This window comes from Protopterus annectens, chromosome 10.part0, assembly GCF_019279795.1.
Source record: "Protopterus annectens isolate FY-2018-M chromosome 10.part0, PAN1.0, whole genome shotgun sequence".
In the NCBI taxonomy this organism is placed as follows: Eukaryota; Metazoa; Chordata; order Ceratodontiformes; family Protopteridae; genus Protopterus; species Protopterus annectens.
The window spans coordinates 369,014,248-369,039,402 of NC_056744.1; the positions used below are offsets into that span (position 1 = coordinate 369,014,248).

Below are 25,155 nucleotides of genomic sequence, written 5' to 3' on the forward strand. Positions count from 1 at the left end.
ACACCAACCTGGCTAACAACAGGAAAAACAGTGCTCCTACTTGAGTGAACCTGCAAGCTACCCTAAAACTTATAGACCGATAACTTGCCTTCTGACGACATATAAAACTGTACTCTGGAATTGATGCTGACAGAGTTTATAGTCATTTAGAAGAAAATTGAATCATGACAATAGAACAAAAGAGTAATAAAATAAAGTCATATGGAACAAAGGATCATGTGTTAAGAAAGTCATTGTGGAGAATGGTAAAAAGGGAAGTCTAAGTATGGCAGGGATTGACTGCAAAAAGCATGTGATAGTACCCCACGTTCATGGATAAAGGGGTGCTTAAAATGTATAAGATGCACCATACACTGATCGACTACATTACAGAGACCATGAAACCGTGGCAGACCACTTTGCACTTAAGCCATGATAAAGGACAAATTATTATCCCAGGGACAAAAATTCAAAGGGGGATACTACAGGGTGACTCTGTCACTGCTGCTTTTCTGTCTTACCCTTAACCCATTAAGGTGTCTACTTAACAGCTTAGGCCATGGCTGTAATTTGGCTACTAGAAAACAAAGTGTAAAAACTTCTCATCTTCTCTTTGTCAATTTAAAACTCTGTAGCTCATCAGGTGAGGAACTGAAAGCACAACTGCAAGCTGTCAAATCTTCTCAGATGATATAAAAATATCATTTGGTCTTGATAAATGCGTAAAAGCAACCTTTAAAGCAGGAAAACTGCAGCACCAAGAAAGTGGTATAAAAGAATTTGAGCAAGAGGGAGTATATAAATATTTGGGAATTGATGAAGGATCAACAATAAAACATGAACAAATATGAATACAACGTAGTAAGGAATACTTTAGAACACTTAAATTAATTCTGAAAACAACACTGACTTCTAGGAACAAAATTCAAGCTATGAACCAGTTTGCTCTTCCTGTTCTAACTTAGTTTTGGAGTGTTTGACTGGTCCCAAAATTTGTTGGATAGACTAGACAAGAAAACAAAAAGGATGCTTCATGCTCACCAAATGATTTATAAAAATCATTGCCTACTAAGGTTGTGTATTCCCTGTTCCGAAGGAGGGATGGGCTTCCTTGAAATTGATTGCATCCATAAATCTGCGGTTGTGGGACTGCATGCATATCTTCTGACTTCACAAGACCCAAACATAGTGAAAGTTTTGAAACATGAGGAGAATAAATATAAGATTACCTGTCTGCTTAATCTAGCAGAAGCATATCAGCGTCAAGCAGGAATGGAAATCAAACCAGAAGTAGATAAAAATCAGGCAGCAACTGAATGCGCCAAAAAATAAAAGAAAGAATATAAGGTGAAGGGCCAGATGAGAAGGCAAGAAATGTGGAAATTTCATAAATATTGTTGCAAGTATAGAAAACTTCTGGAAGAATCTCATGTTGATCAGGATTGAACACAGGAATGGTTAAGGATAGGCGAATTCAAACCAAGAGATAAAAGGTTAATATTGAGGGCCCAAGATATTAGGTTACATACACCTTGGTTTACAAAGTCCATTGAACATGTAGGAGAAGTTAGGTTTTGTAAAACAGAACTGGAAACAGTTGCACACCTCATTGCTGGTTGTGACATACTAATGGCAGAAGAACTGTATACTGAAAGGCATAATAATGTGGCAAGACTGTTGCACTGGGGAGTGTGCAAACATTATGGTACTGAAGTAGTTGAATAACACTAGAAAATGGGCCACAAAGCATCATAGAAAATGAAGAAGCCTACATCACATGGGTTCACCCATTACCAGCAGTTCAAAAAGTAGATGCTAGAAAACTGGATATAGTGGTCCATGAAAAGAAGACAAAAGTAACATTATTCATTGAAATCGTCTCACCCACTGACTACAGTGTTTGCGTACAGAGAGGACACAAAGTCATAAAATATCAGGATTTGCAGGCAGAAACGAAAGCAATGTGGAAGAAAGATACCCATACAGTTCCAATAGTAGTAGAAGCAATGGGTTTTATAAAAAAATAATCGGCAGTCGTATTTAGATATGTTACCAATCCATGTAACCCCCTACGAATTCCAGAAGGAGTCATTACTGGATACATTGCAGGTGCTGTGAAGAACAATTCTGGCTAACATCAAAGATTGAAATAATACTAACTTCATGAACTTTAATCATACTCTGACTAAGGAATGAGGTCCATTCCCGTCATGGTATTAGAAACTCAAAAGACTTGAAGAAATTAAAAAAAAAAAAAAAAAAGATTTGGCAGTAGATAATTTCTTTTTGTTCTTCTTAATCAGATTGAGAGGTAACTTCCTGTACACATTCCTTGTGATATTTCTGCTTCTCAGGGTAATCCAGGAAGTAAGGTAGGGTGGGGAAAAAGGTGTCCTTGTTAACCTTGTGACCCTTTTACTCTTCAGGCATTAGTTTAGTGAGGACATGTTTACCATGTGGCCTACCACTAGGAATTCCTACTTATCTAAATGGAAGATGTTTTCTGTTTGGTGTCACAAAAAGAACCATAACCCCAGTACAGCATTTGTGTCCACAATTCGGCAGTAATTGAGTGAGCTGTTTAATTTGACTGGTCTGTACCTCCATTAAAGTACACCTGTCAAACACTTCAGCCTGCCCTCATTTGGACCTACCAATGATATATTGGCAGACAAACATTTCTTCAAAGGGGTCTTGCATCTCAGACCCCCCAGAAAAGGAATAATTCTGCCTTGTGACTTGAATTATGTCATAGAAAAATTGGCCCAGTCACTATTTGGACCCCCAGACATGAGCTTCACTAAGCTATCCAACTTGGCCAACATCTGTGTCAGGAGAGCTTCACAAGTCCAAACAGCCGTTCAAAGAACACAGTGATGATCTTCTTGTTTCACTGTTGCAGTCATTACATTTGGGTAATCCTGCTGGCAGGTTGCCCTCATTCGGCCTGAATTCCAAAGCCTTGGGTCAAGCATCGGCTGCTGTCACCCCTTCCCTGACATCAGGTCGTTAGGGGTATAAAAGAAGCAGCCGATGCCATTTTCTTCAGTCTTTCTTGCCGCACGGTGCCTGAAGCAGAAGCAGTTCGCAAGTGCCGGTCGGCCGACTCCTGAAATTTTCGTGTTTGAGTTTCTAAACCGAAGTCTTCAATAAAGCTAAGTACCCCATTGGGGAAACTTTTTCTTGCTCCAGACCGATGTCAGAAAAAGTTAATAATTGCATTACTTGTGGAAAGCAAATACCTCATAAGGATTTTCATTCTTACTGTATTCCTTGCCTAGGCCCTGATCACAACATTTCTGGTTGTCGGTTTTGTGCTAGATTTAAACAACACACTATTAAGCATCGGTATGATTATGCTTTAAAGTATTTTGGTAGCCGGTTTAATTATCCAGAAATGTAGTCGGATAGCCATCTGACTACCGGAGTTTACAAAAACGCAAGGAAAAGGATAGAGAAAAAAAAACGAGGCCCAAAACCGATGACAAAGCTTCTCCTAAGCCAGTCACCGGTTCTCAGTGAGGCGCTTTCACAGCCCCTGACACCCACTACTTCAGAGTCACAGGCCGCTACTAACTCCCACGTGGAGTCGGCCATGCCGCTGGATACTCAAGGTATTGGAGCCTAGGGCACTAATCCCTCAGATGGGTCCGGAGCCGCTGAGCAGGTACCGGCTTCTGAGGGTGTATTCAGACCTCAACATCTTTACATTAAAAAGACAAAGACTAAAGCACCTTCTAAAGCAAAGAAACAAACTCATGAGCCACGTGTACAGACCTCTATGCCCAAAAAAACAGATGATCAAAATGGCCAAAGACCTGATTACCAGGGGTTCCCATCCCCCTCCTGATAAGAGGCCTAGGCAGACACTGACTATGATTCTTCAGATCAGGTTTCTATTTCTTCTGATTCCTCTTCTGAGCAGGGATATTCCTTACTTCTCTATGAGGATTCTAATGCTGAAGAATCTATACCTTCAGCATCCCCTCCTGTGGATTATTCCTTTGGGGAAACCTTGCATACCATGAGGGAGCATTTTCACTGGGAAAGCCAAGATTTTTCAGATTCTACAAAGAGACTCAGGGATTTCCTTTTACTACCACAGTACAGGCCTCTAGCCATTCCCCCTGTTAGACATTGTGGATGATGTGTTTTCGGAGTCCAGTTTGCCCCCTTACTCCTTACCTCCAGCACCCAGTAAGCCTGACAGATATTACAGGGTCCCTGACTCACACAAATTTATTTTTAAAAACCATGCTGCTGACCCAGAAACTATTTCACAGGGTCCAAAGGGAGTTAAGGCCTCAACAGCAAAAAACCCAACCCCCTCTGACAGAGATTCAAGGGCACTGGATAGATGGGGAAAAAGGTTTACACATCTGCAACTTTGGCTATAAGGGCCTTAAACTGTGAGTTTCGTATGCTCAAATATCAGCAACATGTTACAGGATTGCTTAAACAGAAAATTATGTTAAATTCTGAATGTGCTGAAAACAAAGAAATGCAGGATTTATTGCATGCAGCTGAACAAATTGGAAAGCATACTTTGTAATGTGGTTTTGATTCTTTGGAGGCCTCCTGCAGGGCTGCAGTTACGGGTTCTGTAATTAAGAGATATGCTTGGTTAAAGGAGCAAAACCTACCTGATCATGTTAAAGCTAAGTTACTAGATGCACCTTTACAGCATGATACTTTGTTTGGTGTTAAGGCAGAAGAGGTGTTAAAGAAAATGGAAGACAAAGCTAAATCTATGCAAATGTTTAAAGATATTTTTACAAGTACAGCCACCTAGATTCAGTAGACACTGGCCTACCAAAAATTGGTCCTTTCCTGTGTCAGACAGACCTCAAAGGGGCAGATCCAGATGCCTTAGGGGCAGATCTCAGGTGCAAGGTTCTTACAGGTCAACACAGTGGGGTGCTCCTACCTCTAAAGCTGGAGAAGATAAAGCACAAACATACAGAAAGCAGTCTTGATGACTTTCCCCTGCCTGCTCCAAGCACTTATCAACTGGCAGCACCCTTAGGGGGAAAATTAGCACTTTTTGCTCAAAATTGGCACATTATAACCAGGTCAAGTGGGTTCTAAATATTGTGTCACAAGGGTACAAGTTCCATTTCCATACCCTGCCAAAGGCAAACGGCTGGCCAGATCTGCCAAAAAATCAATGGGCAGAGGCACAAAAACAAGTTTCATTCCTCAGGGACATGGGGGCCATTCAGCAAGTACCAGAGCAAGAGCAGGGACAAGGATTTTACTCAAGACTGTTCCAGGTACCCAGAAAGGACAAGGCCTGGAGGCCAATACTGGATCTGTCCATTCTGAACACATTCCTGGATATTCCAAAATTCAAAATACTGACTTTGCAGCAGCTTCTGCCCATGCTGGGCAAGAATGCTTGGCTTATGACTTTAGACCTAAAAAAGGCATACCTGCATGTTCCAATAAGACAATCGTGCAGAAGATACCTCAGATTCAAGGCTGGTTCAATTCATTACCAATTCTCTGCACTGCCCTTTGGCTTATCTACTGCGCCCAGGGTCTTCACAAAGTGCCTGGCACCAGTAATTGCATTCTGCAGACAAAGAGGGATACAAATATATACTTATTTGGATGACTGTCTAATTCATGCAGAGGACAAGGACATTCTTATTCACCATCTGACATTTGTGAAAGGATTTCTGACATGCCTAGGGCACACAGTCAACGAAAAGAAATCAAAACTAGTACCCTCTCAAGAGATAACATTCCTGGGTGCAAGCTTAAATACAACTGCCCAGATGGCTTATCCTCACGCTAGACAAACAAAGGCAACTGACTACCTATTTCAAAATGTTGGCAACAAAGGCCTAGTTATCTGCAAGAAGAATTCTGCAGGCGTTGGGCTTCATGGCATCCTGCATCCTACTAATTCCATATGCAAGACTGCATAGGAGGAAACTTCAATGGTACCTAAAAAGTGTTTGGACTCAACATTGCCACAGCCTGGAAGCAATGATTACTCTCATTCCCTGCCTGCAACAGGAGTTTTGATGATGGGCAAAGGCTTGTCACCAGAAAAAGGAACAGCCATTCACATTACCCCCCGCCAGGCAGACACTAACAACAGATGCATCAGATTATGCCTGGAGGGCCCACATGGCAGGGAGATGCATTCAGAGCACATGGTCCTCAAACCAAATGCATCTACATATGAATCAAAAAGAGATGCTAGCTGTTCAAAATGCCCTGACAGCCTTCAACGACCTATTTCATCCGGGACAACTACTGATAAAGACAGACAACACCATGGTCATGTGATATATAAACAAGCAGGTGGGGCACACATTCTTACCTCCCTTTGCAGGCTAGCAATGACATTGTGGGACACAGCTTTGACTTACCAAATACATCTGCAGGCATAATTCCTGCCAGGAAAAGAAAATACTCTGGCAGACGAACTAAGCAGAAACCTCATAGATCCCCATGAGTGGCAGCTGAATCCACAAGTCTTCAGCATGATAAGAAAGAAATGGGGATGCCCGGACATAGATCTATTTGCCTCCCCTCACAACTACCAACTAAAAAGATTCTGCACAAGGACTTATCACAGACAAGCATTGAAAGTGGACGCTCTATCTTTAGCTGGAAAAACCTATCAGTATATGCCTTTCCTCCACTGCCTCTCCTCCCCAAGGTGCTCCTAAAACTCAGGAGAAGCCAAGGATGATACCGATTACCCCAGACTGGCCCCGCCAGTTCTGGTATCCAATCCTAAGGAACTTGTCTCAATGCTCAGCTTGGACCTTACCTCATATACCTCATCTACTGTCCCAGCAAAACAATCAGATCCTGCACAGCCAACTCAGGACATTAAACCTGGCAGCATGGTGAATAATGTAGTCATACAAAAAACTCCTCTCAGTAAAGCTGTGATGGATGTCATTTTGGAAGTCAGAAGGCCTAGTACTAGAAAATCTTATGCTGGAAAATGGAAGAGAGTCTGTGCTTGGAACCAGGCACAAGGAACTGATACAGCTGTCCCAAATATTCCTCAGATTTTGCAATACTTAACTGAGATGCTGGACAAAGGCCTATATTTTTCATCAATTAAAATTCATGCCTCTGCCATTTCGGCTCATTACAATACAGAGCCACCAATATTTTCTCATTCTATATTAAAGCAGTACCTCAGAGGAGCCAAAAATCCAAGGAGATCACCATTACCCGCATGGGACCTCAACTATGGCTTGGAAAAACTCACCCTGCCTCCTTTTGAACTAGCTGCTACTGCTGATATAATTTATCTTGGAAAACAGCTCTGCTCCTAGCAATTACTTCTGCAAGACGAGTTTCAGAGCTACAGGCACTCATGGCTGTGGAACCTTTTATCATTTTTTATCCAGACAGGGCCTCTCTGAGGGTAAACCCAACATTTATGCCTAAGGTGGTGTCCAGTGTGGCTCTTAACCAAACAATTCATCTGCCAACTTTTTATCCAAATCCACAGAACAAGGGGGAGAGAATTCTGCATTCTTTGGATGTACACAGGCAGCTTAGATTCTACTTGGACAGAACCAAAGCTTCCAGGAAGGCAGAGCAATTACTAGTGGCATATGCTGCAGGATCACAAGGAAAGGCTATCTCAAAGCAGACTATTTCAAAATGGATAGGCCACTGCATTCGTTTCTGCTACTTACACCATGACAAGCTAGTGCCTAAGGGCATTAGGCCACATTCAACCAGAGCTGCAGCCACTTCAGCAGCCTTTCTCAGGGGAGTACCAACCAAAGACATTTTAGAGGCTGCTACTTGGAGTTCAGTGCACACCTTTACAAAGCACTATCATCTGCCACACTACTCTAAATCAAGGGCAGGCTTTGCCACTGCAGTTCTGCAGGGCCTCATAGCCGCTCCTAATGCTGTTTAGCTCCAGCCCCCCCAACCATAGCTTTGGCACTCTACCCAAATGTAATGACTGCAACAGTGAAACACAAAGAACGTAGTACAGTTGTGTACACTTACCATAAATGTAGATGTTCGAGTGCATTCACTGTTGCAGTCCAGGTTACCCTCCCTCCATCCCCCTTTTTTCTGCTGGAACTTATCTTTCCTTCTCTGATTTATACAACCTATGTGGTGTATTTGCTTGTAGATGAAGGTAAAGTTTATTTTGCTGCATGTATTTTTATATATAAATTTTGGCTACCCTTTTAGGGGGCACCTGACATCTGGGGCAAGAAAAACTGAAGAAAATGGCGTTGGCTGCTTCTTTTATACCTCTGACGACAGCAGCAGACTCAGGACCCAAGACTTTGGAATTCAGGCCGTCTGAGGGCAACCTGCCAGCAGGATTATCCAAATGTAATGACTGCAACAGTGAATACACTCCAACATCTACATTTATGGTAAGTGTACACAACTGTACTTTCCATAAGGCGCATCAGCGTTACAACCCTTCCCTCCGAGCTTCACAACTCCAAACAGCCGTTCAAAGAACACAGTCTTCCATAACGAGTGTCGGCTTTACAACCCTTCCCTCCTTTGTGCCAAATCAAGGCATGCAGTTTTTTCTCAGACAAGCTGTTGTGTTCACTGTTATCTTCTGCAGCCCTCAGAATAGGGGAGATAAAAAATCTGCATTCCCTAGATATACGCAGGCAGTTAAGGTATTACTTGTGCATCACCACAAATGTCAGAAGATCAAGCCAGTTGTTTGTGTTTTTGCAGCAGTGAAATAAGGAAAGACTGTGTCTGAGCAAGCAGTCTCCAAAAGAGAGCTATAAAGACCCGCATTACAAGAGTTACTACTACCACTGTGGCTTTCCTTATAGAGGTGAGTACTTGGGATGCACTACAAGGTGGTCACATGGTCTTCTGTCCACACCTTCTCTAGCCATCACAGATTCGAAAGTTCTTCCTAGGCAAGAGCTAGGTTGACACTACAATCATCCCACAACCCAACTCTTCTTTTCTAGCCACTTCCTATTTCTATGAGCTCTTGGGTTTGTTATATTTGTGGGTCTATATTATATCCTCGAACACTTAAAAAAGCGAACGCTGATTGATCAAACTTATTTTCGCGAAACTGCAAAATATCGAAGCAGCAGAAACTCATATTTTTTTCCTAGGGAAAGAATTCGGTTGTTATGGTGGAAAGTTACCGGTCATATTCAGGTAAATGTGCGATTGTGTGGATGTGAGTGTTAGGGTGATTTAGGTGAGTTAGGGTTAGGGCTCGGGTTAGGTGTGTATGCGATTGAGTGGACATGAGGGTTAGGGCGGATTTAAGTGAGTTAGGGTTAGGGAGCGGTTGAGGTGAGTGTGCGATAGAGACGGACCTTAGGGTTAGGGTTTGGGTTAAGGTAAGTGGGTAGTTAGTGGTGTGTGCATAGTTTAGTGTAGGGTTAGGTATCAGATTTTAGGTGTGTGTGGATTTCTGTTTGTTTGGTGTGCTTGTGTTGTGTGTATGTGTTTTGGATCAGTGATTTGTTTCCCTGGGAAAAAAAATCACTGATCTGACAGTTCGAGATTGTAAGATTTCGCTTAAATTAGGTCGATCAATCAGCGTTCGCTTTTTTAAGCGTTCGATGATATAATATAGACCCTTAATTGTTAGGATTACTATAGCAGGGATTAATGCAAACATCATAATAAAACTAAGAATGTAACAATAGTAATCAATGTGTGAGTAGGTCACCATTGTTGCAGAATTTCCATCAAACCATTCTGTCTTTGTGTGTTAGTTATCCAGGGTGAGAAGGGTTACTTTCTCCCTAATGTACTAACCATTCCTTTTATCTATTTCCAAGACTTCAGACTTGCCTAGGTCTGACTAGACTGGATGAGACCAGATGTCCTTCTGTTCACTTGCTGAAGAATTCTTGAGGGATATCCCCAGCGGATGGCACCTTGATGTCGGCCAGTATACAAAAGACTTTCACCAATGTAGGGTACATGTTACGTCTGACATAGGCTGTAATCGTACACGAGCCATAAAATGGGCATACGCACATACCATCCTTAGAGCTTTTATGCCACCAGTCAGAAAGCCAGCTACCAAATGTCAGTCTTGTAGTTTCCAGTATTTTCATCTTTGTATTCTCAGATAAGTGCCCCATTGGAGAATTTTTTCTTTGTTCTTTTCTGTTATGTCGTCCAGGAAGGGCAAGTGCCAGTCTGGAAGAAAATTCCACATAAGGACAGCCATACTCAGTGTCTCTTCTGCCTAGGCCCCAACCATGACCATAGGTCATGTAGTATTTGCCAGTCGTTTGTCCCAAAGACCCTTAGAAGCAGACTTAACTCCTTAGCATTGGAATTAGAAAACCAACGTTTAAAACTTTTAACTAAATGAATGGTGGGTACCCAGGGTCCAACAGTGGGTACCCAGGTCCAACACAGAACCACTGAAGTATAAAGCCAAGAAAGCTAGGCCTACACCTTCCACTGCACCTCTGCCATCTGACATCCCTCCTGAGGCACTCGATATGGAGGCACATGGGATCCTCTGACTTGAGGCCACAGGCCAAGCCCATTTCTGAGGTTGCCTTGGCTTCAGTCACGAGCATGTTGCTAGAGTTTGAGCAGACTTCTGACTTGGACGTCAAGGGAGGAACTGAGGCTGGAATGTGTTGAGGACCCCAGGGGGTTAGCTTGCAACCCTGCATCCGAAGTCCCAGAGTCTGAGCCGTCCGATACTCAGCCGTTGTCTGGCCCTCCCACCCTTCATAAAATACTGTCTTCGGCTAAGAAAAAGCGAAAAACTAAACATGTATCCACTACTAAAGAGGCCTCTTCTGAATTGCAGGTCTTTTTCCAAAGTTTTTTCCAGGCCTTCATGGCCCTTAAACAGACTTCCAGTCCCTACTCCTAATCCAGGCCCTCAATCCTCCGCAAAAAGAGTTAGGGATCCTGAATCATCAGAGAGAATTCCTCTTCTGAAGAAGAAGAATCCTTAGACTACTCAACACAAATACTCTCTCCTTTAGAATATGTTTCACCTGAAGAAGTCTGTGGGGTGCTGAGTCCCCATGGAAGAAATTTATTTTTGGGAAACCATCTTCAAAATGGGGTTGCACTTCAAGTGGGATAATTCCCAAATTTCAGACTTGCAAAAAAGGTACTACCAAGTGTTATAAATGGATTTGCCTAGTTCTTCTATGGTACTACCAGTTCACCCAGCATTTTTGGATGCATTCAACAATGTCTCTTAAAATCTAGGTTCTCAGCCCTTGCTTTTAAGAAGCCTGGTCATCCCTGAGGACTGTAATTTTCTTTTCAGATGCCTGGCAGCAGACTCAGCAGTAATCTCTGTTGCTACTGACAAGCCTTCCAGGATGCTCCCCTCTACTTCCCTGTTGCCTTCAGAGAAGGAAAGTAGAACCTTGGAAAGATTAAGGAAAAAGACCTCCACCTCTGCCACTTTAGCTTTCAGGGCTATAAACTACCAGATTCACATGACTAAAAATTCTCTAGAATTATTGTCTCAGGCTACTACTGCTATTTCAGACCTCCCTGAGTCTGAGGGGAAAAAACTTAGCCCTGTCTCTGTTGGGAGCCTCTTCTCAAGTGATTAAACATTCCATAAAATGCAGCTATGTCGCTGCTGAGGCCTGTGCTAAGGCAGCTGCAACAAATGTTTTCTAGGCTCAGACTTCACTTCAGAATGATTTTATATCCAAACTTATGGGTGCCCCTTTAAATAGCACTTCTCTGTTTGGCCCTGCTGCTGTGTCACTTTTCAAGAAAAATCCAAAGAACTCAGAGTTAAAGCATCTCTTAGTTTCCCCAGTGGCAAGTTTCTATAGGAACTTTCCTTCAAAACCTGTCTTTGTCCATAGCTGCTCCCAGCACCAGACCAATATGTTTTCTAGGGGACGAAAGAGACCTCAGAGGACCAGGGTTCCTCTGAACTCTTCTCAGCAAAAGCAGCTCTTTTCTGACAAAGCAGGGAGTCTGTGACTACCCCACATCTGTTCCTCTCCCCCTCTCCCTCCACCACTCAAGAGTTCTCAGGGTGTGGGAAGGCACTACTGGGTCCTTTCCGTCATAAGAAATGGATATTTTATGGTCTGGCAGCCCACTCCCACCTTTCAGGGTGTTCCCAACCCCCCAAGATCAGCTACATCTCCTCATCCCGGACCTCCTTTCATTCCTGTGGCTACAGGGCTCCATTCAAAAAGTCCCTGCTACTTCCAAGGGAAAATTATTCTATTCAAGGATGTTCCTAGTGCCCAGAAAGGATGGCCCCTGGAGACCAATTCTGGACTTGTCCCACCTCAACACATTCTTAAAGGTCCATTCTTTCGGAATGCTTACTCTCCAGCCCCTTATCCCTCTGCTCATTCCACAGGGTTTCATGGCACTTCTGGACATAAGATGCATACCTGCACATCCCTGTTCACCCAAAGTACAGGAAATTTCTGTGGGTTCCTGGCATTTACACCTCTCTGTAGCACTGAGAGTTTTCACCAGATGCTTGGCTCCCAGTCATCATGCATTGCAAGCTACTAGGAATGCAGATATTCCCATACCTGAATGATCTACTCTTACAGGCCCTGAGCCCACAGATCCTGCAACACAATCTACAAACCACCATTTCTCTACTGGGAAACCTGGGGTTCACAATAAAAAAATCTACCCTCTCTCCAACCCCAAGACCACATTATCTTTGGGTGCAGAATTCAGACATGCTAAAAGTCTCTTCATCCCCCCAAAAAGCAGATCATCTTTGGATCTTCTTCCTGTCTTTTCTGCCTTTACACCACATTACAGGCAGAGAATTTCTCAGGGTGCTAGGGGTCATGGCATCTACCATCCCCATGGTACCTCTGGCAAGACTACGCACATGGAAGCTGAAGTGGTTCCTCACGTCTGTCTAGACCCAACATTCACATCCTCTAGAATTTCCCATTCCCCTGATCCCTTGCTTTAAGGAAATTCTCTGTATATCAACAGGTAACCCTAAATCCAGGACTCACTCTCTCTCCACCCTCTGATTCCAGTGCAAGAAATTTACACAGATGCCCCAGACATGAGTTGCGTAGCTGTGGGAAAATACATTGTCCGAGGAAGGTGGTCCCTCTCCCAGAAAAGGGAACGCATCAACATTAGGGAATGAGAGCACTGCTCCTTGCCCTTCAAACCTTCAGACCCCTCTTTTGTCTAGACCCCCCACAACATAACTGTACTCTGATATGTGAACAATCAGGGGGCAACCAGATCCTACCTCCTTTGCAAATTGGCCCTCCTAGTATGGGACTTCCTCGAAAAGCACAACATGCCCATTCAGGTGGTGTACATCCCCTTCTACAAAAAACTTGTGGCAGACTCACTGAGCAGATCATGGACTCAGTCCCATGAATGGCTGCTTCACAGGGATGTGTTCCTGGACATAGTCCATCAGTGGGGTATTCAATTCCCTCCTCTCTGAACAGGCAACTTACAAGATTTTGTGCTGGAGTGCCAAGTCCTCTGGCTTGGAAAGTGGATGCCCTCTCTGTCTCATGCAAGGGGATGTTTATCTGTGTATTCCCTCCCCTTCCTCTAATACCAAAGGTTCTGCTCAAAATCAGGCAGGACCAACCAAAAATATTGCTAGTAACTACCTTTTGGCCAAGACAGCATTGGTTTCCCCTTCCACTTCAGTTATCCCAGGGCCATCACCACAAGTTACCCCACAGAGTGGACCTTCTCACACAGAACAGAGGATTCCTTGTTCACCCTCCCTTATTGATTCTTCAATTGATTTGGTGTCTGAAAGGAATTAGAACCCTGTCACCCACATTTTTTCTGAAGACGTGCTCAGGGTTTTGCAGGAGGCCAGAAAACCCAACACTAGAAAATCCTATGTTTCCAAATGGAAAAGATTTTCATTATGGTGCCAATGTAGGGATCAAAATCCATTAACTGTGGAAATTGCAGTGGTTTTATCCCACTTGTGTAAGTTGCTTAATGCTGGCCTTGCTTACTCATCAGCCATATCTACATCTTTGCCCTTCTCTTCCCCTCTTGCCTCCAGGTTTGAGGTGAAGCAGTTCCTTAAAGGCATCCTTCACATTAAACCTCCCAGGAAACCCATCCCTCCTTCTTGGGACCTCATCTTTGTACTAGAGAAATTGATTCTACCCCTCCCCCCACCTTTGAACCAGCAGTGCCCGCTTCCTTCAAACATTGCCCCTGGAAAATGGTCTTGCTGGTTGCTTTGACTTCAGCTGGAAGGGTGTCAGAACTCCAAGCCCTCATGGATATTCTTCTCTTTCTAGTCTTCCATAAGGACATGGTGTCTCTGAGGATTGCCCCATCCTTTTATGCCAAACGTGGTTAACTCTCTCTCAACCAATCCATCCAACTCCCCCCACTTTATTCCCCACCCCACAAAACTGCAGTGAGAGTATACTAAATTCCTTGGATGTTCACAGACAACTGAGGCTCTACCTTGACCAGACTAAACCCTTCAGGAAATCTGACCAGCTCTTCATCAATTTCTATCCCAGGGCACAGGGTCTCCCTGCTTATATCCTCTTGGATTTCCAAAACCATCTCCTTTTGCTACACTAACCATAGAAGGACTCTTTCTTCCCCTGTAAAGGCCCAGTCTACCAGAGCCATGGCTTCCAATGCATTCTTCAAAGGACTGGATAACAGTGCCATTCTTGAAGCAGCCACCTGGTGTAGCAGTCATACCTTCACCAGACATTGCAAACTGGATTCTATCTCCACATCCAGAACTGGTTTTGCTAGAGCCATTCTCCATGGCTTCATTGAGAGTTGCTCTACTCTTGCCTCCTTCCTTGTCTCATGAGCTTTAGCACTCTCCCACAAGTGAAGAATACTGCAGCAATTGAATAGAAGGACATAGAAAAGTTGTGTAAAATCTTACATAACCATAAGTGTCATTCTCTTCACTGCTGCAGTGTTCTGTCCCTCCCGCCTTCCCTATTGGTTTCCTGTCTTTCATGGATACACACACCATTTAATCCTTAGTCTGCATTTCCTCCTGGGGCATTCATTTCTGAGGATGATATGTGCATACGTCCATCTTATGGGCCTACATATGACTGCTGCCTACAGCAGATGTACCACGTACTCTACAGTGGTGAAAGGCTTTTGTATACTGGCTGACGTCAGAGCGCCATCTGGCGGTGATATCCCTCAAGTGAAGAATACTACAGCAGTGAAGAGAAGGACATCTATGGTTATGATAAGATTTTACACAACTTTTCTTTTCCCTCATTTCCCCAACCTCCACATAGAAGTAGGGGGCCCTTCTGTCTAGTAGGAGTACTAGGACCTTGTTCGTTATCTCTTAGGATAGATACCGTTATTTCTTCCAAGGAAAGAAAGCTCTAAGATGGTATAGGCAGATTTCAGTTTTATACAGGAAACATATTGGCATCTTGGAGGGGTCGATGTTGCCATGCCTCAAGGGGGAAGGGTGCTGAACTTTGGGAGTCAGGCTGGATATCCAGCCATAGGGCTGCTACAACAGTGATTTACTAAAGTATCTACAGTTATGGTAGGTTCTTACACAGTTTTATTTTTCTTGTATGCTCTGACCATGATAGCAGATCTGTTTTAGCTTGTGGTAGTGAATAGTGACTAATCCATGTAGTCGAATTGTTTTTAATAGAACAGTAATAAAGCAGCATGAGCTAGTTTAGTATGTGGGCTAGAATAGTAGTGTGCCATTTTCAGTATGTAGTGAGATGCAAAAAGAATGGCTACATTTATTTATTATTTTGTTTTTTTTTTTCTTTAAACCTTGCTAGCAATGAGAGAGACCGAAAGCTTCAGGAAGGGTTGGATATAATTCGTGCACTTCAGTCACAACTGGAAGATGGCCTTAGAAGAAGCCAAATGAGCCTTAGCAGACTGGATAGGAACCAAGGAACCCTGGTCAATTTTGGAGGTGGGGAACGACTGAGTTTCAGAAATCCGCACGAGCATGCCTCCTGAGCTGTGGAGGGTTCTTTCTGGTGTTCAGACTGTCTTGTGTGTGACTGCAGAGGATTATGGGATGACATTTCACTTGGGGAAACAAAAAGTACTCACTAACGGGAAGTGCCTGCCTGACTTTAGGGTTTGGGGTAATTTTTACTAACAAAATAACTGTGCAATTAATACTAAGTGCAGCGATACAAAAAAAATTAATCTGTGCACCTTGCCCCCCCCCCTTTTTTAATTTATTGTGTTTGTAACTTTTGTTTTGGAAACCTATTGACTGTATTTTACATCCATCATTCCATTTTTAAGTTATTTTTTTCCTTGCGCACAGGCCAAATAAAATGTTTTATTTTCTCCCTTTGACCATTTGATGTCCGATGTCATAGACCCATGCATGTTTAAAGAAAAAGCTCATATCCATGTTGTAGAGAGCAGCATTCACCATTGTGCACTTTGGATGACAATCTGTGGTGGTACTGGAGTACCCTTGTGCTGGTGTTCTTTGTGTGTGGTTCTGCAGAAGCGCATGTTCTTTGCACTGTTTTGGCCTATGATACATACACAAGCCTCTTTTTGCTTGGGAGAGTAGAGATATGAAGCTGCAATATAAATGAAGTGGTTCTAGATCTAGAGCATCTGGCAGTAGGGAAGTCTAACTTCATTTCACGGTGCAGAAAACGAATTCTGATGCATTTTCTGTCGGGAGGGAAGCACAGTGTATAGGAATACTTTAAGCACTTCATTGATGGCCTTTTTGGCTAGGAAGAGATGTGTAACAGAAGCGTACAGGAGAAGCCAAACATGTACCCTGAAAGCATTGCTGAAAGGGACCATCAGTAGCCATTGCTAAGTATGTTGGACATCGTAAATGGGATGTGACCGTAGCTGCTTATTTCATTTTGTTTTGTGGCCAGGAATGTGCAGGTGGACAAGACCCATTTACAGAGGAGTCCTGGAGAGAGGAAAATGTTTCAAAGTTGTAAAAATGAGTTACCTTTAAATTAGGTGGAGTTGCTGCATTCTACACTTAACATTGTTTGTCATGGCATATGCAACAGAGTAACTAATGCTGCAAAAGGATAACAAACGTTAATTTGTTTCTTATGTGATAATTGTACATGACTGTGAAGAAAGGTAGCATTAGCGCTTTCCGTTAAGGAAAGTACTTAGTTAAAATAGAGATTAAAGCAGTAGGGAAGCCCATAGTTCCGTGAGCCACCATAGACAGAGGCAAACAACTTCTTTGCAGAGGTGTGTTGTATGTGAACTGCAGTAATGGGGCAAGATCTGAGTTTGTAGCATCATTTCAAGGGTTAACTTTCTATTTTTTTTTCATATTGGCATAGTTATTAAAAATTTCTAGCTCTTTCTGGCATGAGTCATGACATCAAGAGTTGAACCAGGAACTGCACAGGCTTAGTATTGTTTGGGGGGTGCATAATGCTTAAAACCCTTTGTTTAGTTAGGACTCATTTTACAATGACCTGTTTCATTGTTTTTTATCACTATGGAGAAACATAGGTATATATTAGGCTAATGACCACCAGGGTCTTTATAAGCCTAGCCACCAACCAACCCAATTGTGTTCATATGTATCCTGGGCTTTTATTTGGAGGGTGTGGTATGTTAGGAAGTTTCTAGAGGTTGTGTGTGTATGTACGTGGTATGTTAGTTTGGAATGACTTGATAAATTAATAAAAATGCAAAACAAAAGCAGTAATATTAAAATTTTACATATATTTTCCCTAGTGGTAGTACCTCTACCACAAGCCTGCAATTAGAAGAGAGAAACATTAATTAAAAAAGTATATCTAAACACAATTCTAATAAACTGCATATACAATTTGAGGGGAGTACCTTAAGAAAAATTGTAAAGCTTGTAATCCAGCCCTATTAGGGTGCTGATAAGCCCCCACAGAGCCATTAGGGTAGCCCGCAGAACCATATCCAGCTCATTTGGTACCTTATGCAGGTCCCCAAACTGACACCCCTCACATTAAAAAGGAAAAAAAGGACTCAAGTTGAAGACAAAAAAGTCTTCTGTCACGTAACTGTAGTAATCTGCCTGCTAAAAACAGTAACAAGCAGCTTACTATGGTTACTACTGTCTTACGTCAATCAGTAAACTCTTCTGAAATTCAGCTGTGACTGCAAATACAATATCAGCATTCATTTTGTAGCCATAATGTCCTTGTGGTGTCGTAAATCAATGTCAGTGCTGTATTCCTGCACTTTTAGCTTTTGCTAGTCATACCCCCTGCCATCTTATGGCCAGGGCAGCGGCCCACTGAGTCATTATCAGAAAAAACAAAATAATTAAAGTTTTTCCCAGTAGTACAGCTGAATGTTTTAGATAAGAACTAAGTAAAGATATGCAAATGCTCTGTGTTGACTTGTAAACAAAATAGTACAGCTCGCAATCACTTCAGGTTGATAACGGATATCGGGACGTCAGGATAACCAAATAAAAAATTTAAAAAAATGTTATTTAACCATACAATCACAAAATTATAATATCCAAAGTTGAGCACTTTCATTCTTAATGTCTTCATCAGAACCAGTTAATTAAGACAATTAGGTAAACGTACAAAAAACAAAAACCCAATTAAAAAACGAAAAACCACAGTCACTTTGCTCCAGCAAACTAAAGTAACCTCGGTGCACCAAGCAGCTTAAGAAAGCCAACAAGAGAAGTTCAAAAGTTCTAAACGCAAATTTTATTCAGAAGCGTTTTCGCCGTGCTCACTGGCGTGGCTTCTTCAGAGAACAAGTAATGAAAATAAACTAAGTACACCATATATAAATTGTAGAAGGGAAGTGATGTCATGACAAATTTTAAAATACTTTCAATTTACAAGTTTTTATAAAGATGATTAAAAATATAATATAATGTATAAAAGTGTTTAAACACCATACAAAATATTACAATAAAAATATTTTTTAAAAATGTATTCAAGCAGTAACTTAATAAATCATATAAACAATGCCTAAGAATTGACAGAAGGTGTCCAGACATTAGCCTTTTGAAAAAATGTCTGGACACCTTCTGTCAATTCTTAGGCATTGTTCTCTGAAGAAGCCACGCCAGTGAGCACGGCGAAAACGCTTCTGAATAAAATTTGCGTTTAGAACTTTTGAACTTCTCTTGTTGGCTTTCTTAAGCTGCTTGGTGCACCGAGGTTACTTTAGTTTGCTGGAGCAAGGTGACTGTGGTTTTTCGTTTTTTAATTAAGACAATTAGCTTAACCCTTTTATATGCATAACATACCCTTCTTAATTCTTAAAGGTACAGTAGCCAAAAATTAGTACTTGTCACTTTACATAAATTATTGTAAACATTATTATGTTAAACAATTTTATAAATAGGACAATGTCTAAACTAATACAAAAATACGTAAAATATATATGTAAAACATGTTAACAAATTTATGCTTGGATTGTAAATTTTTTTAAAATCATCTTTAAAGCTTTGCTGCACATAATTTTAAAACTGGTAGTAAAGACACTTTATCATTCAACCTGGGGGTATAGTAGCATCTAATCTAAATTGTCAGATTAGTTCTCTATATTCTGTTCTATTTTCCCAAGCACCGCCCCTTGGGTTATGGGTTACTGTTTCTAAAATACCAAAGTTGAACTTTTCAAAACCCTCACTAATAGAAGTGTGTCTGAATGGGGCATTATTTTTATTACCCCTAAGGATATCATAATTATGTTCATAGATTATTTTCCTGAATACTCTCTCTGTCTTCCTCACATAGAAGAAAGGACAGTAAGAACATTTAGCTGTGTATAGAAGCCCCTTATTTCTGTAGTTATCTTTTTGTAGGGTTACGCAATTACCTTCTAATGTAACCTTGTTTGCCACCCAAATGTACCTACACTAGGTGCAATTTCTACAGTTCTTGCCCCCCCCCCCAGTAATATCATCATTAACTTATATTTTATTATTTTCCTTAAGATGTTTCAGGTTAAAACCGTTTTTATAAACAAAATTTGATTGCAACCCCATTGGTTTTAACCTGAAAAAATCTTATGGAAAAAAATGTAACTGCATTTGAAAAGGTTTGCCTTTGGTATTTTAGAAATAGTAGCCTACAACCTGAAGGGCAGTGCTTGGCAAAATAGAGTAGAATATAAAAAACTAGTCTGGCAAACTAGATTCGATAGTACTACACCCCCAGGTTGAATAATAATGCGTCTTTACTACCAGTTTTAAAATTATGTGCAGATAAGCTTTAAACAGAATATTTAAAAAAATATATAATTTAAATATAAAATTTATATATATATATATATATATATATATTTATTTTAGTTTTGATGTTTTGTTTAATGTAATGTACACAATGATTAATGTATAGTGACAATTTATGTATAGTGATTTTGGCTGCTGTACCTTTAAGATTAAGGAGGGTATGATATGCATATAAAGAGATAAGCACTTTAATTCCTAATGTCTTGGAACTTAATCAAAACTAATTAATTAAGAGAATTAACTCTAGATATTATGATTTTGTGATTGTATGTTTGATAATTTTTTTTTTAATTTTTATTTGGTTATCCTGATATCCATTACAGACCTAAAGTGATTGCAGGCTGTACTATTTTTGTTTTAGAAGGCACTTTTTCTATGCATCATTGCAAACTTTTGTGTAGGGAAAAAACACTGCTGTTGGATAAGTAACCACAACTGAAAAGAATGAGTCTACCAAGTGCATCACTTAAAAAACCAATAAGCGAAAAGATAGAGGATACTTCCTAAAACAGAAATTTATTAAACATTAAAAATGGTAAAGAACTTTTCATCTACTCAATGGCAGACTTCATCAGACCACCATTTAATACAGAGAATCCTTTAAATACTAGTGTACACCAACAGTTACCGCCCCCAATCACAACTTCAAAAGGAAATGATGTAAGCATACTGTTAGTACAAAAAACTGTTAAACATACATTATGCTAGAAATATATAATTTTTGACATATACATATAAAAATGAATGAATATAAAACCTATGCTTATTAAAAAGTGAAGTTAATTATTAATTAGTAGTTCATCTACTCAAAGTTTTTAACCTTAAAATACTGTTAATGGCACATGTAATAATAATTGCCATCTTAATTCAGTTTTTCTAAAATTAAACTCCAGGGTCCACCCCTTGGTTGCTCATAAATTTGCTGAATGGCACAAAATTTGAAATTATGATCAACACATGCCTGTGTATGTTTCGCTAAAGCACCAGCTAAATTCCCCCTCCTTATGGCATACAAATGTTCATAAACCCTTTCTTTTAGCGTTCTTGTGTTTTTCCTATATAATGCACAGAACTTTTTTTACAGTTAGCTACATATACCACCCCTTTTGATTTGCAATTCAATTTCTGATGAATATAATACTTTTTACCATTTATTTCAACCTGTTCACCTTGAGACAAATAATTACAAAAAGTGCACATGCCGTACTTTTTCATACCCCCCACCTTTTTCTTTCCTGTAACATCGTTCAATGAGATTTTTGATATACCTACCCTTCCTTGCAATCATTTTAATACCTTTCTGAAATTTGCTGGTAATAATTGATTCCTCATCCAAAAGCCTCCAGATTTTAAAAATGTATTTAATTTCAAAAAATGCAAATTAAATGTAGTTATAAAGGCATTAACATAATCAGTTCTCATGTTTTGATTAGCCCTGTGCATTTCCACCAATAATCCATCTGTATTGAGAGTAGGTACAAAATCACCATTTTCTCTTTTTTGTTTTACTTCGAGAAACAATTCATTCAGCAAGTCCTCTGGGTAGCCCCTACTCAAAAACATGTTTATAAGATTCTTACACTCATCAAGAAATTCATTATGTAAACTAACGCATCAATTGGCCTTTTATAACCGCTCTTTTGTTAATAACAAGATGGGAGCTTGTATAATGAAGAAAACTATTCGAATAGGTTGGTTTTCTGTGAATTTTTGCTACAAACCTCATGTTGACCTTGTCCTTTCTCAGATTTACATCCAAGTAATTACTCTCCTGTCCATCAACATTGTACGTAAACCTCAAAAATGTAGTTGTATTATTGGTATATTCCATAAAATCATTGATATATTCCATAAAATCATCCACCTGCTGCTCACCCCTCCATAAAATAAAAATATCATCCAAATATTGCAAATATAGGACAGTATGCTGTTCATATGCACTAGTAAATATGTGCTTCTGTTCCCATTGGGCCATTACCAAGTTGGAAAAAATGGTCCCACAGGGTGAACCCATAGCAACTCCTATCTTTTGTAAATAATAATGATTGTTGAACATAATATAACAGTTGGTCAAAACCACTTCAAATAAATCAACATACAAGTTGATGTCAATTTGTGGTACTCCTTGTTCAAACAGAAACTCTTCGATCATGTTTACACCTTCCTGCTGGGGAATCACAGAGAAAAGATCCTTTACATCTATCGTTAAAAACAGAATATCCTCTGTATAATCAACTGCATTAATAAGGCTGAGAAAATGCCAAGAAGCTCTACAGATTTGCTTTTGACCATCCAAGTAACCTTTCAATTTACAATCTAAAAATTTAGCACATGCATAAGTTATGGAGTTGCACCCGTCCACTATTGGTCTTAGTGGTGGATTGTTTATATCTTTATGTATCTTAGGTGAGCCAAAAATACAAGGAATGGTAGGTGCAATAATGTGTAAATAATTATAGGTGTCCAGAAACAAGTTATTAAGAAATACTTCAATCTCATATGCTACATTAAGTGCATTTCTGCTAACATCTTCATATGTGGCTGTGTTAAGTGTCTGCATTATTTTGTCATTATAATCAAAAACATCCATTACCACCAGTCTACCCCCCTTATCTGGCTTCATGATTCTAATATTCTGTTGCATTAAAAATGTAAGTAATTTCCTTTCATTAGAACTCAAATTGTCCATCAAAGGGACATGCTTATTGCTTAACAGATGTCTAATATCAATTTCACAAGCCTTCTCATACAAAATTAAAGCCAGATGTAACGGTGGATTAAAAGTACTGGTGGTATGCAATTGCATATCAGAATGGTTGTGATTTTCACCAAACATAATTCTAAAATTCAGTTTCCTAAGAAATAGTTTAAAATCCATGCGTACAGTAGCTAAACATACCTCAGAGGCAGGAACAAAAGTCAAACCTTTGCTTAAGAAATCAGCCATCTCCTGATCAAAAAACGTACAAGAAAAATTATAAATTTTAAAATCATGTGCCTCATTAAAAATAACCATAGGTTTTTGTTGTCCAACTTCATCTGAGATACCATTAGTACCATCAGTTTCAATAGAACTCAGTTGACCAGCACATTCAGTTAATAATCGTCCCTTGGGTATCGTTGCCCCCCCTCCTCTGATTCATTCTGGAAGGGATATAAAAATCCTGATTTGGACCATTACCACGATTGTTACCATAATTATAGTTCCTATTCCTGATCCTTTCAGACTGCCTTAAAGGTGGAAACTATTGTTCATAGTCGTCATCGTTATGCAAATCACTTTCATTTTGTTGCTCATTTTCTTCAAACATCGCTCCTTTATTATTAAACTGCGAATGTTCACCGTTATTACTGTTATTATAAACACATGGGGGTTTTGGATAGACAAAAGTTTGACTGTATTGATGCTTGTCTCTAGCCAACTTTTTATTTTTCTTTCTTTTTAATTCCACAATATTGTTCTCAATACTAGTGAAAATACGCTGATAATACGCTGATGCTCGTACTTGTACCTATCATAGTCAGCTTCCGACAACAATTGTGTTTGCAATGAGTTACACTCAACCAACAACAAATCAATGTCTTTAGTGTTGTATTTAATGAGCCGTTCTAATAATTCAAAGCCATGCCCATCAAACATGGCTATTAAATCATTGTGCAGGGCTGAGTTCTCAATTAGACCTGCTGGATAACGCCAAGCCCTTTTGGCACCACCCCATTTGTAATACAGTCCTTCAAATAAACATTTTTACATTGCAACTTTTTCATTTTATACATTTTCCTATCCAGTTCTTCCAATTTATTTTTTGCATTATTCCCTCCAGCTACTTGTGTAGCTACTTCCTGTCCCACGCTTCCATTTGCTAACCAGTCATTCAGTGTAGGAGGTTTCCAATTAATACTGCTAGAACTAGACATGATACCAGCATTAAGGTTATGTAATTGCTGTGTTTGAAAGTTCATACCTGGCAGTGCCTGCATGACTGCGTTTGCATTCTGTACTCCTCGGGAACCATTATTACGTGGATTAAGTCACTAGTTACCCTCCTGCTGTTGCATTGATGAATTTAATCCATTGGGAGAAGAAACAGTCGAAAAAGTGCATCACTTAAGCTGTTATGGATTTTGTGGACACACCGAAAAAGACAGAATCCATAGTTCTTTCACAGTCATTCTTGTACTCCTTTGTAGGGAACTGTCCTAGCTTTACTCTATAATCAGCTTCCTCCTGAAAGGTTTTTCCTGCATTTAAATAATCCCCTTTTGTACATTCCTTGTAGACTTAGACATTACAGAACTGTTTCATACAGACATTCATTTTTAAACTATTTAGAAGAATCACATTGTTGCCTTTATCTGAAGGCTTTACTACAGTACCGATTGTGAACAAATAGAATTGTTAATATAAGTATTTGAAAAATAAGTCGGGTAGAAGGAATTTCCATATTCTCTGAATCGTGTCTGACTCTATACTGTGTCAGGAAAGCAAAAACATAGATTTAATTTTAAGTCCTAATGCTGCCTGGCCCAGTGTCCAGAGCTGTTCAGCCTTCCCCTTCTTGGGTAGATGGGCACCCTCCCACTTGCATATCAGTACACTTGTGATATAAGAGATCTATTCACAAACTCTTCTTTTAGTTCTTTCCTGCTTGTGCAGTAACAGGGAGCACCCCAGCACTACCAGGCTACAACTCATACCATACATTTCAGCCACAAAACCCGGACTGAAATACAAAAGGTGGGGGATTATCCATATTCATCAAGGATACCCACACCTCCAGGTTAGTGGCACAGCATGATGCCTCAGAGATCATCCACGTGCAACTAACAACGGGCAAAACTGCAATCCAAATTGTAGCTTGCTACAGACCACCCACTATGTCCCAGGACCCTCATTCCACATTTCTAGAAACACTAGGAAAATAAAGGTCCTACCAAATGCCCTGATATTGGGTGATTTCAATTACCCAAACATTAACTGTGAGAACTAC

General features: G+C 40.4%; 1 protein-coding gene across 7 annotated transcripts in view; it reads left to right on the forward strand.

Moving 5' to 3' along the window:
- The window catches only part of LOC122813133 (phosphodiesterase 4D interacting protein), a 1,898,306-nt gene that overhangs the window by 1,259,658 nt on the left and 613,493 nt on the right, over positions 1-25,155 (forward strand). For all 7 annotated transcript variants that reach the window (XM_044085281.1, XM_044085280.1, XM_044085276.1 and 4 more), the window contains one exon: positions 15,732-15,871. In XM_044085281.1, coding sequence (XP_043941216.1) covers positions 15,732-15,871 — 140 coding nt within the window. The remainder of the gene's footprint in view (positions 1-15,731; positions 15,872-25,155) is intronic.